The following is a 19482-nucleotide window of genomic DNA, read 5'->3' on the forward strand; positions in this document are numbered from 1 at the left end:
GAGAAAGAAACCACTCTCGGAGTTGGCTTCTGCCAACGTCTGCCCTACCAAACGTGGAGGATGGCCTCGTTGGGGGAAGGGAAGGGAGGACCCCACAGGGCGGTCTGCACCTCCCCCCAGCAGCACGCACGGCGATGATGCACAACTATGCTTTGAGCCGGGAAGCCCAGCTTCCTCGGTGCAGCGTGCTCTGGCAGCCCACCCTCGCTGGGCACCTCGGAAAGTACAGGAATCACTGTACTGTCTCCGGGTCGCTCTGCACCTCTCGGTGCGCTTGCAGCGACCCTGCAGCAACGCCCTCGGTGTTTGCAGCCGGTGCAAGCTTGCACGCGGCTGGAGCGCGGTGGCTCGAGTTGGGGGGCATTGGGCGTGGCCGCGATCCCTCGCGCCGTCTCCCGCCCAAGCAGTCCCGGGAACATTCTGAAAAGTATCCAAAAGTTCTGCGCCGCGCGCGCGCGCGCCAAAAGGAAAAAAAAAGGGCACAACCCCCCACCACTCTGGGCGTTGCGCGTCGCGACCTCGCCATTCGGGCTGCACCTCCGGCTGCAGCGCACACGCCTCCTGCGCCTCCTCCTCGGGAGCCTCGCCGTCGGTTGGGTCCTTCCCTTGCAGCCGTCTCCAGAGACTCCTTGCGCTTCTACTTGGGGCACCATGCCCAACGACGACGCATTCAGCAAGCCCTCGGCACCGTCGGAGGCCCCGCACGCCCCCGGGGCACCACCGCAGGGGAAAGCCGGGGGCTTCGGCAAAGCAGCAGGAGCGCTACTGGGCTCCGCGGGCGCCGGGGGCAGCGGCGGCGGCTCGGGCTCGGGGGCGTCGGGCATGGCCGCTGCAAGCAAGAAGTCCCCACGGCTGCCCAAGTGCGCGCGGTGCAGGAACCACGGCTACGCGTCGCCGCTCAAGGGCCACAAGCGCTTCTGCATGTGGCGGGACTGCCAGTGCAAGAAGTGCAACTTGATCGCGGAGAGACAGCGCGTGATGGCCGCGCAGGTGAGTGCGGGCGCCCAGGAACCGGGGTTCAGCCCTGAACTTTTTGGACAAAATCTTCCCGGCGTGGCCAGTGCCACGTGGGGCCCGGGTTTGGGAGGCAGGCAGCGGTGCTCGCCGACGGCCGCGTTGCGCTCGGGACCCGGGGCTCCCAGCCACGCGCCCACGCCGCGCTCAGATGGCCGGGACGCGTCTCCTATCCCGCCCGCGGAGCAGAGAGGTGCGGGGTTTGCTTCTCTCAGGGGGAGCCCGGGATACCTGACTCGGCCTTCCAGCAGAGTTGCGGGGTTCGCCCCTTCAGGGGTCCTCCGGATCCCCGAGATCTCTGATCCCGCTTTCAGAGCAGAAGTTGCGGAGTTCGCTCCGCTCGGAGTCCCGGGGACCCCTGAGCCCACCCTGCTGCAGCGAGTTGCCGGGTTCGCCCCTCCGAGGGTCCCCGGGATCTCCGACTCCCAACAGAGACTTGCCGAGTTCGCGCCTTTGGGGATCTCTGACGCTACACCCCAGCAGAGAGTGGTCGGGGTCGCTCTTTGGGGGACCTCGGCATCTCCGACCTCATTTTCCGAGCAGAGTTGGGGGGTTCGCTCCTCTCGGGGATCCCCGGGATCCCTGACTCCGCCCCCCAGCAGAGAGTTGCGCTGAAACTAGGGAGGGTGCTCGAGGGTGCCGGCGCGGGCTACCGGCTGGGGCGAAACGGAGACCCGGCCCGGCTGCTGCTTATCCGGATAACGTGTCGGGAAGCTTTGTGTTTCTGGAAAAGTCGCTGTAATGGACGCCCACGTGGCGTGGTCCTCCTTGTGGTCTTGGCGCACTTTTCCTCTTCGCCCGGAGTGGATCCAGGCCGAGCTCCTCAGCCATTTTGAGCACTACGGAAATTTTATTAGCATTTTAAAATGTGTTGTTTCGACCTAAATTCTTCAAGTACGAATCACACTGAGTATATTTTAAAACACACTTAAGAATTTTAAAAAACATGCGCAGGGGAGAAAATGCGGAGGTTGGAGGTTTTGTTTGTCGTTCATAGCTTTTTAAATTTCTTTTTAAATCAGCATAAGCAGGACAGCATTTAACATTTTATCGGAAATAATTAACGGCATCGGTATCCTAAAAGGATTTTTAGAAGAGAATAACATACATTCTTTCCAGCTAAAAGTTGTTTTATCTTTTTAAGACAGGTTATTTAAAATGAAAAGATACCGAAGAAATGTTTACTAACGATGTGCTACTTTTGATTGGAAACGTGTAAATATCCTCCACTGAAAATAATTTAGATAAGAGCTTTGGGCAGGACTGCACAAATGCTTAAAGATGATGCTTCTTCTGTACATCCGATTTTTAAAAATGTGTTTTAAACTAGATATATTTTGGCTTCAAAGATTGCAAGTGCAGTCATGGAAATGTAAGTTGTTTTCCTTAGTTTCTTCTTTATAGGTTTTTAGCTTAATTTATAGTGGAGGAAAAGAATACACTGAATGTAGCATTAAAATGCATCACAGTGAACTTACTGAAAAAAACTTATGGACATTTAAATTGTATTTGTAGGTAGAAAAATAATCTGAACATTTAGTCTTTGGCTTAAATATTTAGCATGGAGAGTATGCTTGGGAGGGGAATTTTCCTCAAGATGTAATTAACAATATTTGTCCAAGTAGGGCCATTAATTTTGAATAAGCTTTATTAATAGGGGCATTAACTTGGCAGAAGCCTGTTTTTCTATGTTAAATACAGAAGCAACTCAGGATTACTTTTATAATATGAAACTTAAGTATTTTCCACACCAGAAGGCTTGTGCTGTGCTAGATGAAATCCTTTAAAATCCATGTAACAGTCATTTTTTAGTCATTCTAAAGTAGTTTGAAATTGACCTTAGATATGACTCTGAAATAATTGCTTTTTTAATCAGTTGCCCCACCTTCCCCGTTTAGATAACATTTTCTAAAACTCTTGAGAGGTATTTGTAAAAGTGTCCTTAGTTTATGGAGTATATGTAATACCCTGTGCATTTTGGGCAGGCATGAGATTTGTGTAAGTCAGGGTATAAGTATGCATTGACATACTTCAGAGGTTTGTGGGTATTTTTTAAAATTATTTCTGGTCAACTGCTTAATATTCTGTTTCTAAAGTTCTTGATTAATAATAGAAAATCCAAGATTTAAGCTTAATTATTTAATCTTCATTGATCATTTATGGATATTTTTTTCTCTGTTGAAGATTCTTCTTGTTAAGAGTAAAATTAGTTCCAAATTAATCAGCTGTCTAAATTTGCACTACAGTTTTCCTAAAACAATATATAAATTGTAGTTGTGTTTCTGGTTTACCACTTTGATTTCAACTTTTGGCTTGTATTTGGGCTTCTGAGGTGCAAGTGCTTCTTTCTAATTTCATTGTCGCCAATAGTCAATTTCAACAGAAAGTCTCCTTTCTCCTTTTTTTTGTTACATGTAGTAAGCAAAAATACAATTTATTTTCTTTACACCTCTTTTTTCAACCTTTAACAATGTGATTTAAAAGAAGATAAATTGAAGAGGCGGCATGAGGCGTTTCTTAGGTGTGTTAGGTCCTTTCCAGCTCCCTCTTCCGTCTCCTTCCCTGCTGCCTGGAATGTCACCCATCCTCTCCCTTTCTCTCCACTTCCAGCCTCTCCCTTCTCCAGGGACTTCAACACCACGTCCCAGCCCTTTTCCCCATTACTTCTCTGCATGCTCTCTCCACCTCAGAGAACAGGGCTCTGCAGGGTTTCTCAAGCAGCCCCTGCCTTTCCTGCCCACTCTGCTCCCTTTTTCCGGATTGTTCTGCCTGTTCATCCTTGCCTCTCTAGGTTCTCCTCATCCTGTTCTTCAAGGCCCCTTTCCAGTACACCCTCAGGCTGATACTTGCACCTAAAGCCATTGGTGTCTCCTTCTCCTGTGGTGTTTGCCACATTTCATCTTGAGTTGCATTTGTATATTTGCCTGCCTACTGTTTCTCCTTTTAAACAGTGAGTACCTTGGGATCTAATTTGATTAAATCTTGCTGGTCACTGTTCCCAATACAGTGGACTTTTACAAATTTGTGGAATGAAAGAGTGCGTGAGCCCATTCTCCTTCCTTCCTCATCTATCAATGCTGACTTCCTTTACTCTTCAGAGTGAAGTCCTCTGCGTGGCTGACTCTAGTTTTTCCTGATCTTCCCTAGCCAACCTTATTCCCTGCTGCTCTACATACTCATTTATTTAACGAATTTTGTTTTGCTGAGGAAGATTAGCCCTGAGCTGACAGCTGTGCCTGTCTTCCTCCACTTTACATGTGGGTTGCTGCCATAGCATGGCTGGTGAGTGGCGTACGTCAGCCTTGGGATCTGAACCTGTGAACCCAGGCTGCAGAAGCAGAGCCCGCCTAACTTAACCACTACTCCAAGGGGGCTGGCCCCTAAAGATCATTTTTTGAGCACTTACTGTGGACCAGACACTCTGGCTCTAAATCATTTCTCAGCTTTGGCTGCACATTGTGGTTACCAGCCTAGCTTTAAAAAGAAATTGGAGATCCTCAGGCCTCACCCCTGGAGCTGATGAACCACGATGTGTGGGATGGGCGGGGTTTCAGTGGTTTTCTCCAAGCTGCCCAAGTGATTCTGGAGTGTTGGAGGATGACCCGCTGCCCTGTGCTTCTAGGTGGCCCTGAGAAGGCAGCAGGCCCAGGAAGAGGAATTGGGGATCAGCCACCCCATCCCGCTGCCCAGCGCTGCTGAGCTGCTTGTCAAGAGAGAGAACAGCGGCAGCAACCCGTGCCTGATGACTGAGAGCGGCAGCTCGGCGCAGCCCCCGCCGGCCAGCACCCCCACCACTGCAGCTTCAGGTAACCTGGGACCTGGGTTCACGTGGTCGCCGGGCGTCAGGGAAGAAGGGCTGTGGCCGCAAAAAGTCTTAGGACCGTCCTGAGCCACATATCACATTCAGATCTCGGAGGGTTTTCTTAACGGAGTCTCCCTCTGAAGGTCTGTTTTTGGCTGCCTCACAAAAGGGATGGCCATGAATTCTAGAATTGGGTTTGACAGCTTCACTTTCCTGTTGGTTATTAGCCAAGACTGAATCTGGACAGTCAGAATCACAGAAAGTCAGAGGAGTGAGATTCCGAGATTTCAGCTCAGTCTACCCCTCCATTTTTGGGTCCTCTTGTTGGGAGCCAAAGATCCTTGTTTCCCAGAACTGAAGGTCCCTTTCTCTGGCAAGGACTGCAGTTGATTTGGGGAAAGTGTCTTGAAAAAGCCAAATCCTAGGTGTCAAATTTCAGTGGGCACTGGGTAGTGAGGGAAGACATGTCACATCGGCTTGAATTCTTTTCCGTGTGCTACGACTGTACCAGGGGCTGTATGTGCTCATTCATTTCGTTTCACTCTCTGAAGAAGGAGTTATTAATCCTATTTTACACATGGGAAAACAGGTGTAGGAAATTGAAGTGACTGGCTAAGTCTGCAGAACTAGAAAGTATCTGAATTGGTCCATCTGCCTCCAAAGCTCGCTGTGCTAACTGCCTAGATCTCCAAATTACCTCAAGAATCACGAGGTCTAAAGCTGCACCGTCCACTATGGAAGCCCCCAGCCATTTGTGGCTATTGAAATTAATTACAATGAAATAGAATTAAAAGATTCATCCAAAGGAGATATACTAACGGCCAATAAGCACATGAAAAGATGCTAAACATCACTGATCATTAGAGAAATGCAAATCAAAACTAGCGTGAGATACTACTTTCCCTCCCCCACCCAAAGCCCCAGTAGATAGTTGTATGTCACAGCTGTGCATCCTTCTAGTTGCTGTATGTGGGACGCGGCCTCAGCATGGCTGGAGAGGCGGTGTGTCGGTGCGCGCCCAGGATCCGAACTCGGGCCGCCAGCAGCGGAACGCACGCCCGTAACCGCTAAGCCACGGGGCGCGCCCCTGTGAGATACTGCTTAACACCCATTAAGACAGCTACTATCAAAAAAACAGAAAATAACAGTATTGGCAAGGATGTGGAGAAATTGGAAGCTTTGTGCACTGTTGGTAGGCATGTAAAATGGTACAGCTGCTATGGAAAACAGTGTGGTGGTTCCTCAAAAATTAAAAATAACATTACCATATGATCCAGCACTTCCACTAATGGATATATACCTGCAAAAATTGAAAGCAGGGTCTTAAAGGATATTTGTGTACCCATGTTTATAGCAGCATTATTCATAATGGCTAAACGTGGAAGCAACCCAAGTGTCCATTGACAGGTGAATGGATAAGCAAAATGTGATATACACGTACAATGGAATACTATTCAGCCTTAAAAAGGAAGGATATTCTGACACAGGCTACAACATGGATGAACCTTTAGGACATTATACTATCGAAATAAGCCAGTCACAGAAAGCTAATACTGTATAATTCCACTTATATACTTAGAGTAGTCAAAATCATAGAGACAGAAAGAATAGTGATTGTTAGGGGCTGGGGGGAGGGGAGAATGGAGAGTTATTGTTTAATAGAGTTTAACAGAGTTTCAGTTTTACAAAATGAAAAGAGCTATGGAGATGGCTGGTGATGATGGCTGCCCAACATTATGAATGTGTTTAATACCACTGAACTGTGCACTTAGAAATGGTTAAGGTGGTAAATTTTGTATTGTATGTATTTTACCACAGTAAAAATAAAATAAAAGAAATTTAAAACATTCAGTTTCTCAGTTGCACTAGCCACATTTCAAATGCTTGATAGGTGCATGTAGCTAAGGCCTGCCATATTGGATAGCGTGCATTTCCATTTCTCACAAAGTTCCATTTGACAATACTAGTCTAGGGTGTAGGAGCTCTAAGAAACCACCAAAGATGAAATCCTGTTGGCAAATAAATACATATATTACATATTAAATACATATGCTGAGATTCACAGAATACCTTTAGAGCCTGCTGAGGCTCCATGAAATCCAGCCCTGCGGTGTGGTACCTCTTCACTAAGCTTGTCATGAGTTACTCAGTTTGCTGCACTTAACCCCGGGGCTAAAGTTGCTCAGCTGCTTGTCATGAACTAGCTGTGCAACTTGGAACGAGTCACTTAAGCTCTCTGGACCTTTTGTTTCCTCTTCTCAAAAATGAGGGAAGAGGTTTTGAAGATTTTCTGAGTCTTGACCATTATAAAGAAGGGGAAGGTAAGCAGGCACCGGGGAAAGCAGGTGAGAGGTGGAACTGTCATCTCTGTGTTGCAGGTAGGTGTGCCCGTCACTGTGTGTGTTTCTTGGGCTATAGATTTGTAGTTTACAAAGGGAACTGTATAATTTCCTTTTTTGGCTTGATTGCTCATAATATATACTTAAAACAGTTTCCAAACTTTCCTTTTCATCGGAAGGAAGGAGTATATCTATCAGAAATATGATCTTTACACTTTGGAATTTTAAGCTGTCTAAGGTTAATGACCACATAATCCCTGGTCAGGGCTGATCTGGTGGGTTTAGCTGGAGTGCTGAGAAGGGAACAGGGGTATGTCAGAGGAGTAAAGAGGCGCGTACCTCATTTGGTGTTCACAAACATCGTATGGGGGAGGAATTATTATTCCCATTTACAGAAAAGGAAACCAATGGTAAGGAACCTGCCCCAGAATAAAGCTGAGTTGAACTGAGATTCAGTTCAGGCCTCTCTGGTCCCAAAGCCCATGGATTTTCCATTTCATTTGCCTGTGAAGAGAGCCTGTGGGAACAGTTGCCATGTTTTCTTGGAAAATGAACAATTATGATTGGAAGCTATGGTTTAATCCCCAGAAGGGATTTAGGGCTAATGGACAAATAGGAACAATGTTAGGGGCAAAAGTCCCTGCCATTCTCCCTTGGCATGGAAGGCTGCAGCCACGGGTCTTCTTGGGGAGAAATACAGAGAAAGACCTGTGATGGATAAATGTCAGTGCTGGGCATTTTGTAGGACACCATAGGTGAACTTGGTCTAGCTTGCTGTCCTGCATTCCACCTTGGTGGAAGGGGTGTCAGAGTTTGATACCCCAAGAAAGCAGAGCTTTAGAGAAGGGTTTGAGGCTGGACGGAGTTCAGAATGAAGAAGTTCTTGCAGGGTATTTCTGAGTGGCAATAGGGAAAGTTACAAATAGAAGCAGCAGGGGAGCAAGATAGAAGGTTCAGGATGGATGGATGGTTCATGGAGGATGTGACCAGATTCCTTTCCTTGCCTCTGGAGCTGATGGACCTTGGAGTCATTTTGGAGTCATGAACCAAACTCAAAAGGAGGGGAGTGTGGAAGCCGACAGTGTGCTGTGTGCATGTGCTCAGGCCTGGGTGGGTTGGCATCGCTCTGGAGACTGCCTGCCAGGGGAAGATGGGCCCAGCCAGCTCATCTCCGTGGGGCGGGAGCCTCAGCTTCATCGTCATCACACCCAGGGCTTCTGCCACAGCTCTTGAGGTGGGATTGATAACTTCTGGGCTGGGCTGGGATATGAGCAAGAGAAAAACAGAGATGCCAGTGGAATTAAACTACATAATTGTATAGAGGGAGAAAGAGAGAGGGAGGGAGCGGGGAGAGTGGGGGAGAGACAGACAGACAGACTGACTGACTGAACAGCGTCTTTCTGGTTTATGCAGTGCACGGGGCCCAGCTTCTTAGATAGCTTGCTGCTAACAAATCTGTGCTTCTCTTAAATTTCCAGAGATGAGGATTTATTTAAAATAACATTTAACTTTATGCAGGTAAATGGTAAACATTTATAGAGTGCAAAAACATTTTCAACAAAAAATAATAGTTCTTCTAGTCCCAACCTGCGGGTCTCTTCTATCTGTCATTCCCGGGTTACTTGCTGCATGTACAAGTTAATACGTCTATTTATTGTTTTCATGTATATATATATATAATTTATATATTTAACATCATGGAAGTGTGTTATTCCCACTTGTGTATAATTAGGTTTATTTTTTAATTTAAAACTGCTTGGAATTTTTATATGGCCATTTTAATTTAATTCCATTATATAGATGTGGAAGGCTAGGATTTGCAGTTATTTAGTGAGAGGTGAAAGTTGTAGTTGTCATGCAATAGTTAAACCTACTAACTTGGCTCACACGGGGGCAAGTTGCTAGCCTTCTCTTTCTAAGACCTAATATTTAGCGTCTACAAGGGCAGGAGCTTAGTGAAATTCAGTAGATTTTTATGTCCTTGAAGTTTCTTAGTTATCTGTTTGGCTCCCAAAAGTGCCAAAAATGAGAATGAGAAATGCCCAAGAATTATTGCCAAGATTATTGGCTGGATTCTGAGGACACTGCGAAGGAAATTAGATTTACCAAGCTGTTGTTTCATTTATTGGAGAGCTGACCCCTCTGACTAGGATTAAGTACCTTAGAAGCAAGTCGCTACAATCCTTAGCCAAAGATTGGCTCAGATGCACCAAAACACTGACTGGAGATTCCTCAAATAATGAGTATAAAAGATTTTTGTTGTTATTTTTCATCTATGATTGTGGGTATTACTGTGGAAGAAACAGCCTTTTGAAGAAATGCCCTGTGCATTGCTGTTTCTAGCAGGATCAGATGTTAGCAGATGCACTGTTCGTGAGCAAATAGTTTCTTCCTGGCCATTTTGGGGGCACCCAGAAAAAAATGGTGAGCATTTTTGGTGATAAATGACAGTGAATTAATAGCAACTTCAGCATTATCTCTGTGGTTTTACTTTTTTAATTTAAGCATAAAATATATATTTATTTCAGAAGTTATCAACTGACTTAAAATCTCATAGGCATTCTTCTTTGAAATTTGGGATCCTCTTTGTTTTATTGTCTATTCTGCTTTTCCTTCAACCTTCTGTGCAGCCAGTAGAATGGTGTTTTGCCCAGTACTTATGTTAAGGTCTGCCTAGTTCTTTGCCTCTCGTTTTCTGTGCAGAACTGTCAGATGAAGGGTTGCATTGTAGATAATTTGGTTCTGCATATGTCCTTTGTAAGGAAGGACCTGAATGTTATCTCCCTTGGAGCCCTCCCTTCTGGTGCACCCTAGACTTCCACACACACACTCACATTCACACTCCCCCTCATCAAACCACGTCCTACCGTCTCGGGCCTTCCCCCTGCAGCCCAGCCTCCTGTGACCTGTAGCCCGCCTTTGCTCACCTTTCCCCTGGTGGAAGGGTCAGTCAGGTCTGTGTCTGATAATGGTGGGGCCCCTTCCTTCACTTCTCTTCTTTAGCAGTAATTCCACTTCAGTGTACAGAGACAGAGCACGGGCCGGTAGGGGAACACATTTGTTTGTGTGTCTTCTAAGTGCTTAAATGCTTAACAAACATGTAATATGGTAGTTGGAAAATGGAATAATGTCCCCATGCAGGTTTTCCCAGTAAGAAATGTGGCTGATGAACTACCACTTGAAAATATTGAATTATTTAAATGTTTTAAAAAGAAACATTATTCTTTAGAGCAATTATGGCTTCACAGCAAAATTTAGAGAAAGGTACAGAGTTTTCCCATATACTCCCTGCCCCCACACATGAAGTCCTCCCCCATAATCAACATCCCCCGCCAGAGTGGTACATTTGTTACAATTGATGACCTACACTGACACTTCATAATCACCCAAAGTCCACAGTTTATGTTAGGTTCACTCTGGGTATTGTATATTCTGTGGGTTTGGACAAATTTATGATGATATGTATCCAGTGTTATAGTATCACACAGAGTGGTTTCATTGCCCTAAAAATCCTCTGTGGAGTTATTTAAATTTAAAATAATATTTCCGTTTTTATCTTTGGAGTTTTCCAGTATTGTATAGAAAGAAGCACTTCATTCAAATGAACAACCAAAACATTTTATCCAAATTGGTTTGAGAGTTTATTTTTGAAGGATTCTGGCTACTTATATGAGATGAGTTCCATTTGATTTTAGACCGAGCTCTCGATTTCAAGTAGGCTAGAAAATGTAGATATGTGGCTTAAAAAGGCCTTCAGATAAAATAGCCTTCCCCAGTTTTACTTTCAGTGTCAAAGAAATTTCCAGGATGTCTAACAAAACAAAATTCCTTAAAACTGAAGCAATAGTTGGATGAGAGAAAACACTTAAGATTAATGGTACTGATCATTTTGATAGTCTGTTGCTTTAAATAGTGTCTCAATCAATTTTTATTTATTTCAAGGGCAGTCTTTGCTTACAGGTGAAATATAGGAATTCATTGGCCTGATAGAACTTCTCTGTCGACAGTATTTCCGTAAAGCAGTTATAACAACAAAGTATACAGGAAGTAGCCTACTGGTCTACCTTTGGCTAGAAAGGAAATTTAGAAAACATCTAGAGCCACAAAAAAGGTAAATACAGGATTTAAGGTCATAAATTAGTTTTGTAACAGCATAAAAGACATAGAAACATTTGATTGGTTTACATGTGTATCTCCTTCGTGAAAATGTAATCTTAAGGGCAGGGATTGTGTTTTGTCTATCATTTTATTGATGTACATACTACAGGACCTGGCTTTATAGTAAATTGTCAACTTTTGCTGAATGAGTGAATAATGATGGTTAAATTTGAATTTTTTTTTTTTTTTGTGAGGAAGATTAGCCCTGAGCTAACATCCATGCTAATCCTCCTCTTTTTGCTGAGGAAGACCGGCTCTGAGTTAACATCTATTGCCAATCCTCATCCTTTTTTTTTCCCCCAAAGCCCCAGTAGATAGTTGTATGTCATAGTTGCACATCCTTCTAGTTGCTGTATGTGGGATGCGGCCTCCGCATGGCCGGAGAAGCGGTGCGTCGGTGTGCGCCCCGGATCCGGGCCCGCCAGTATCGGAGTGCGTGCACTCAACCGCTAAGCCCCGGGGCCGGCCCTAAACTTGAATTCTTTTAAAACACTAGATTGGTGGTGTGAATCCACCTGCAGATATCAGAGAGTAAAATCATTGATGTTCGATGTGCGTTTTTATTTTGTGATATGTTTTAAATGTATCTGAATTATTTAAATGGCTAAAAATTCAAATGTAATTTAACAATTTAAGGTGTAATTTGTATACTATATTCGTCTATCTAAAATGTACAATTTATTGTTTTTTAGTAAATTCACAAAGTTGTGCAACCATCATCAGAATCTAATTGTGGAACATTTTCATCTCCTAAAAAAAATTCTGTACGCATTAGCAGTCACTCCCCACGCTAGTCCTAGGCAACCACTAATATGTTTTTTTGTCTCTATAGATGTGCCTATTCTGGACATTTTCTATATTCTGGACATTTCACATAAATGAATTATGTGATGTGTGACCTTTTGTGTCTGGCTTCTTTCACTTAGCCTGATGTTTGCAAGCTTTATCCATGTTATAGCATGTATTTATTATTTCTTTTTTTTTTTTTTTTGCTAAATAGTAGTCCATTATATGGACATATCATATATATATTTTTTAATTCATTCGCTTATGGACATTTGGGTTGCTTACACTTTTTGGCTATTATGAGTAATGCTTCTCTAACATTTTTGTACCAGTTTTTATATGAATTTACGTTTCATTCTCTGGGGTATACGGTCAAGTGTCGCTTAATTACAGAGACACGTTCTGAGAAATGCATCGTTAGGCGATTTCGTCATTGTGCAAACATCATAGAGTGTGCTTACACAAACCTAGATGGTATACATAGCCTACTACACACCTCGGCTATATGGTACTAACCTTATGGGACCACCATCGTATATGTGGTCCTTTGCTGACCAAAACATCATTACGTGGTTCATGACTGTATACCAGGGAATGGAATTGCTGAGTCATAGGGTAACACTATGTTTAACCTTTTGAGGATCTGCAGGAATGTTTTCCAAAGAGGCAGCGCTATTTTACATTCCCACCAGCAGTGTATGAGGGTTCTAGAAAATTCAAACTTAAGTTTTTTAAAATTAGAAGGTATAAGATGCCTTCATCTTGGAAAACCCATAGATATAAAAACCCAGTGAGAATCTCTGATGACCAGAAGTTTAGATCATGGAGGATTCTCTAGGTTTGCATTTTATTATCACTAGAAATATGCTAATATTTAGTCTTTCAAAAAATTTCCTCATTTAGGGCCGGCCCCGTGGCTTAGCGGTTAAGTGCGTGTGCTCCGCTGCTGGCGGCCCGGGTGCGGATCCTGGGCGCACACCAACGAACCACTTCTCCAGCCATGCTGAGGCCGCGTCCCACATACAGCAACTAGAAGGATGTGCAACTATGACATACAACTATCTACTGGGGCTTTGGGGTAAAAAAAAAAAAAAAAAAAAAGGAGGAGGATTGGCAATAGATGTTAGCTCAGAGCCGGTCTTCCTCAGCAAAAAGAGGAGGATTAGCATGGATGTTAGCTCAGGGCTGATCTTCCTCACCAAAAAAAAAAAAAAAAATTCCTCTTTTGCCTCATTATCACATACAGTTTGTAGTGAAAGGAACGGTGTTTGAGGAACTAAATCATAGAGGGACCTGGTGACAGGCTTTCTTTGTTGTCTTAAAGGCTGATAGAAGTACTGATTTGTTTCTGAAAGGCTGAAGCAATTTTTCAGACCTTGGGTGACAAGCATTTCCTCAGAACGAGGCAGAGGAAATTCTGTTGCCCTAGAAATTTGGCAAGAGTAATTTTTATCATTGGATTTTTAAAAATGGAAGACAACCATCACTTTTGTGGAAAGCAAAAGAGAAAACCTGAGAGTTGGTGAAAATAGACAGCTGTACTTCACATTACCTATGGGAAGATGGTAGTTCATAGACTGTCCTAGAACTTACTGCCATAGCTGGTCATAGCATTGGAGGACTTTTATAGATGGCAACACTAGGTATTGTTGTAGTGTGGTACAGCCTTGCATTTGCTGCTGTAGGAAACTTCTGGAATGTCAAAAAGCTCATCTGTGTCATCCCTTTCACTTTCCTGCTCCACAGTGCCCACCTGAACCTTGAACCTGGTTATCTGCTGGTTCAAGGATCCTGTTCATTGACCACCGCCTCAGCCACCTAGTGCTTGGATCTTGTGGATGCCTTTCTGTCCCATCTGTTTTATCAACTAACTTATTAAAAAAAAATTTTTTTTTTGCTGAGGAAGATTCACCCTAAGCTAACATCTGTTGCCAATCTTCCTCTTTTTTTGCTTGAGGAAGATTGGCCCTGAGCTAACATCTGTGCCAATCTTTCCTCTATTTTGTATGTGGGTCGCTGCCACAGCATGGCTGATGAGTTGTGTGTAGGTCTGCGCCCGGGATATGAACCTCGAACCTGAGCTGCCAAAGCAGAGCACGCAGAACTTAACCATGACACCATGTGGCCTGCCCTTAAAAAATTTTTTGTTGTAGCAAACTATACATAACATAAAATTGACCATTTTAACCATTTTTAAGTCTACGGTTCAGTGGCGTTAAGTACACTCACATTGTTGTGCAACCATCACCACCATCCATCTCCAGAACTTTTCATCTTCCCAAACTGAAACTGTGTACCCATTAAGTGATAACTCCCCTCTCATTAACTTTTGACTAAGGACGGCCTCTTTAGCTAGCCCAGTTCTCTTCAAAGCACTTGGCCTTTGAAATCACCTGTAGACTCACGTGAGCTAAGATGATTCCTTTTATCTCTGTCAGCGTCCTTTCTTTCCTGTCATCTTTCTTCTCCCAGGCCCTAAATTTTTGCTTTATTGCTGACCTTCTCTCTTTGCTTCATACGCTGGTCTAATCCATGTTTCTAAGGTAACGAGGACTCGGAAGTTTCTCAAAGGACTGAGGTTCATAGGGAAGAGGGTGCAGGGGAGTGTCAGGTAACACCTCATGCAGGATACTATAAATTCTGTACCTCTGCCAGATGATCTGGACTCTGAACCTGGCAGTGCTCCGTGTTGCGCCGTGAAGCAAAGGAAGCCGGGTAAGGGTGCCTGTGGGCCCCCTGTGGCTCTGGCTGCTGTCTCACTGGTTCTTGACTTGTCAGGGTTCCTTTTGCCATTGTCACAAGCAACTATGACAACTTTTTTGACTCCCCTAAGAAAATTCACATAAATGTTGATTCCTGTTGCTGAACCAGTTGCATTTCAAACTCAGTTTAGTCTCTTATGTCTCTTGGCAGACTTCACAATCACTAATCTAGTCTTATCGTATAATATCACTGAAGATGCTTTCCAGAAAAAATGCATAGGAAACAAAGTAGACTATAGATAGCTGGCTTGTTATCAAAAGAAAATATCAATTCAATGTTATAGTAATAGCAGATTTTCTCATGTTTATTGGCAGTAAAAGTTCTTAGATATCGCTTCAGCCATCCCGTGTCAGTTCGGTCCAACGTCTGCTAACAGCTGACTCTCAGGATTGATTTTAGCATGTACAAAAGTCCTCCTGTGTTTGCACCACCCCGTAGGTCTGGGCCTGAGGTTTGGGGGTGTATCTAAAATATGGAATATGCATTAATTCAGGGAAGCGAGTTAGATTTATCAAATACCAATAAATGTTTGCTCAACCAAATTGAATTCATCTTTGCTGGTGAGTCTGCTGTCTGAGCAAGATTCCCTCCCTCCCTTCTTCCCTTTCTTCCTTCTGTTTATTTTATTTTATTTTTTATTTGTTCAACAAATATTCATTGTGTGACTGCTTTGGGTCAGACCCTTTCCTAGGCATGGGAATATATAGCAGTGCATAAAACCTCTGTCTCGCGTGGATCTTATATATCCAGCAGGGGAGACAGTTGATAATAAACAAGTATACCAGTAAATAAGCAAAATATTTTCAGAAAGTGGTACGTGCTGTGAAGAAAGAGATGTGATGGATGTGTCCAAAGGGACAGTGGCTGATGATAGAGTAGTTAGGAAAAGAGGGCCTATTTAAGGAGATTAAATTGGAGCTAGTCCCAAATGATAATGAGCCATTGCAGTCAAGATCTGGGGAAAGAGCCTTCCAGGCAGAAGACGCAGCAAGGTGCCAGGGTGCTTAGAGCAGGAAGGAGGCCAGTCTGCTGGAGTGCCGAGAGCAAGGGTGACATCACTGGGGGCTGCATCTCTCAGGGCCTTGTAGGCCAGGGAAAGAGTTGGGATTTTATTAAGAGTGCAGTGGGAAGTCATTGGAGTGTTGAAGCCGTGAATGATCTGATTTACTTTCTTAAAGATCTCTCTATTGCTGTGTGGGGTGTAGTGTGAAGGGAGGCGAGTGGGAGCAGAGACTGAAGTGGAGGCTGTGCAGTTGCCCAAGCAAAGAGGAGAGCAGCTTGGGCTGGGGCGGTGGTGGTAGAGATGGAAAGAAATGGTGGGACGGGAGGTCTATTTTGGAGGCAAATTTACATGTAATTTTGGTAGATATTGTCAATGGCACTCCCTCCAGAGCGGCTGCCACAGCATGGCCAGTACTAGGTTGTCCTGGGGGCTCTACCAGTCTGAAAGCGGAACAGTTGTACATTGGCATGGTCAGCAGAATCATGGTCCCCCAGAGATATCCACTCCCCAATTCCTGAGACCTGTGAAGATGTTACCTTACACAGCAAAAGGGACTTTGTAAATGTGAAGAAGTCAAGGATCCTGAGATGGGGAGATGATCTGGATTTTCCAGGTGGGCCTGTTCTAATGGCATGAATGTTTAAAAGTGAAGAACCTTTCCTAGCTGCCCCAGAGATGCCACAATGGAAGAAGATGTAGGAGTTTCCAAGTGGAAGAGAGGCTTGACCCGCTGTTGCTGGCTTTGAAGATGGAGGAAGGGGTCCCTGAGCCAAAGAATGCAGGAGTTCTCTAGAAGCTTGGAGCAGCCCTCTGCTGACAGCCAGCAAGGAGATGGGACCTCAGTCCTACAACCGCAAGGAACTGAATTCTGCCAGCAAACTGAACGAGCAAGGAAACAGATCCTCCTCCGGAGCCACCAGAAAGGAACGCAGCCCTGTTGACACCTTGATTTTAGCCTGGAGAGACCTGTATCAGACTTCAGGCCCACAGAACTGTAAAGATAGTAAATTTGTGTTGTTTTAAGCCACTGAATCAAAAGAAAACAAATACAGTTGATACAGTTTATAATCCACATTTTCCTTTGTTAGTGAGGTTCAACATCTTTTCATACTTTTAAAGGCCATTTGTATTTTTTTCTGTGACCCATCTGTGTATGTCTTGTGCCCATTTCTCTTTGGAATTTCCCTCCCCCCCCATATGTAGGAGTTCCTTATTTATTGTGGAAATTGGCGCTTTGTGACATGAGTTGCGGTTCCTCCCCACTGCTTGGTATTTCAACCTATGAAACTAGTGGACGACAGACTGCAGAGACGAGAGGAGCCCAAGGACTGAGCCCTGGTCCCTGCACTCTGGAAATCAAGCAGGAGAGCAGAAGCTTGTGACCCCAGCTCCCTGTTAGCAGACAGTTAGCCAAGTGAAAATGGCCATAATAGAACGACTACATCTGTGTTCATCTTCTTCCAACGTCTACTACTCATTTCAGTTTAACCATGAGCAGATCTCAATTTAAGCTTGTGGTCCCAATGATTAAACCGTTTCAGGGCCGGCCCCGTGGCTTAGTGGTTAAGTGCGCATGCCCGGGTTGGGATCCCGGGCGCGCACGGTCACACCGCTTCTCTGGCCATGCTGAGGCCGCGTCCCACATAGAGCAACTAGAAGGATGTGCAACTATGACATACAACTATCTCCTGGGGCTTTGGGGGAAAAAAAGGAGGAGGATTGGCAATAGATGTTAGCTCAGAGCCGGTCTTGCTCAGCAAAAAGGAGGATTAGCATGGATGTTAGCTCAGGGCTGATCTTCCTCACACACACACAAAAAACAAACAAACAAACAAAAACGTTTCACAATCACAACACGTGTGTGGTCTAGAAGTTTCAATACAGTAGTCCGCCCTTATGTGCAGTTTCGCTTTCTGCCATGTCAGTTACCTGCAGTCAACTGTGGTCTGAAAATATTAAATGGGAAATTCCAGAAACAAACAATTCATAAGTGTTAAATTGCACGCTGTTCTAAGTAGTGTGATGAAATCTCGTGCCACCCCGCTTCGTCCCTGCTGGGACAGGAAACATTCATTTGTCCAGTGCATCCACCCTGTATATACTCCCCACCCATTAGTCACTTAGTAGCCGCCTCGATTATCAGATGACTGTCTTGGTATCGCAGTACTTGTGTTAAAGTAACTCTATTTTACTTAATAATGGCCCCAGAGTGCAAGAGTAGTGATGCTGGCAGTTCGGATATGCCAAAGAGAAGCTGTAAAGTGCTTCATTTAAGAGAAGAGGTGAAAATTCTCAACTTAATAAGGACAGAAAAAAATCATGCTGAGTTTGCTAAGATCTACAGTAACTTTTATTACAGTGTATTATTATAATTGTTCTGTTATTATTATTTATTGTTGTTAATCTCTTACTGTGCCAATTTATAAATTAAACTTTATCCATAGGTGTGTATGTATAGGAAAAAACATAATACAGTTGGCCCTCTGTATCCGTGGGTTCCATATCCATGGGATTCAGCCCATCTCAGATTGAAAGGCCTATAATGGTTGCGTCTGTACTGAACATGTACAGATTTTTTTTGATCATTATTCCCTAAACAGTACAGTATAACAGCTATTTACATAGCGTTTACATTGTATTAGGTATTGTAAGTAATGTAGAGATGATTTAAAGTATATAGGAGGATGTGCGTAGGTTATATGCAAATACTACACCATTTTATATAAGGGACTTGAGCATCCGTGGATTTTGGTATCCACAGGGGTCCTGGATCTAATCCCCTGCAGATTAGGGACAATCTGACCAAGGGACAACTGCATATATAGGATTTGGTGCTATTTGCAGTTTCAGGCATCCACTGGGGGTTTTGGAACATTTTCACTAAGGATAAGGGGAGGCTACTGTATTACTGTTTGGTATATAATAAACTGGTGTGGCCATGACTGAGGAATGGGATATACTGTCTAGTTGGGTATTCTGGTTGTTAGAGACTAATCTTATTCTTCCAATGTTACATGAAACTAGAATGCACGTTACCCATCAGCTATTTCAGAGTAATTTTACTGCTTTCTTTGATTGATGTGGAACACATTCAGGGTTGCAGTTCCCCCCTGGTGAATTGTTATTACTGCATGGCAGTGCCAGGGTTCTCCCTGAGAGAATGGTATATGGTAGTAGAGACTTGATCAGAGGTCTTGAAGTTTGAAGACCCCTGGAAAAAAAGAGTTTTGCTGTTATCTTGATAACTATACCTGGGGAGGAAGCTCTATGTCATTGAAAGAACCTAAGATATATCGTCCAGGGACCTGGCTTGGTTACTCACCACCTCTCTGATTTTCAGCAGTTCACTTAATTTTTTGTCTATTTCCTCATTTGTGAAATGGATAAAATATTAATGCCTGCCCAGTTTATCTTACAGAATGGTTATGGTGCTCAATTAAGATGTTTATGTAAACATTCTTTGTAAACCATGATGAAGTACAGAAACATGCCATAGAACTTGGGTTTCAAATACTGCTATGAGGAGCAGAGGAATGAGCCTGCCTATGATCCCCGCTATAGCCATAAACTGTGTTTTTGCAAAAATGAAGCTACATGAACTGATACAACAAGAATTA

General features: G+C 44.0%; 1 protein-coding gene across 1 annotated transcript in view; it reads left to right on the forward strand.

Annotated features, from left to right (window-relative positions):
* Window positions 1–651: 651 nt before the first annotated feature.
* The window catches only part of DMRT1 (doublesex and mab-3 related transcription factor 1), a 103119-nt gene continuing 84288 nt past the window's right edge, over window positions 652–19482 (forward strand). The window contains exons 1-2 of the mRNA XM_058565306.1: window positions 652–990; window positions 4637–4820. Coding sequence (XP_058421289.1) covers window positions 652–990; window positions 4637–4820 — 523 coding nt within the window. The remainder of the gene's footprint in view (window positions 991–4636; window positions 4821–19482) is intronic.

This window comes from Diceros bicornis, chromosome 22, assembly GCF_020826845.1.
Source record: "Diceros bicornis minor isolate mBicDic1 chromosome 22, mDicBic1.mat.cur, whole genome shotgun sequence".
Lineage (NCBI taxonomy): Eukaryota > Metazoa > Chordata > Mammalia > Perissodactyla > Rhinocerotidae > Diceros > Diceros bicornis.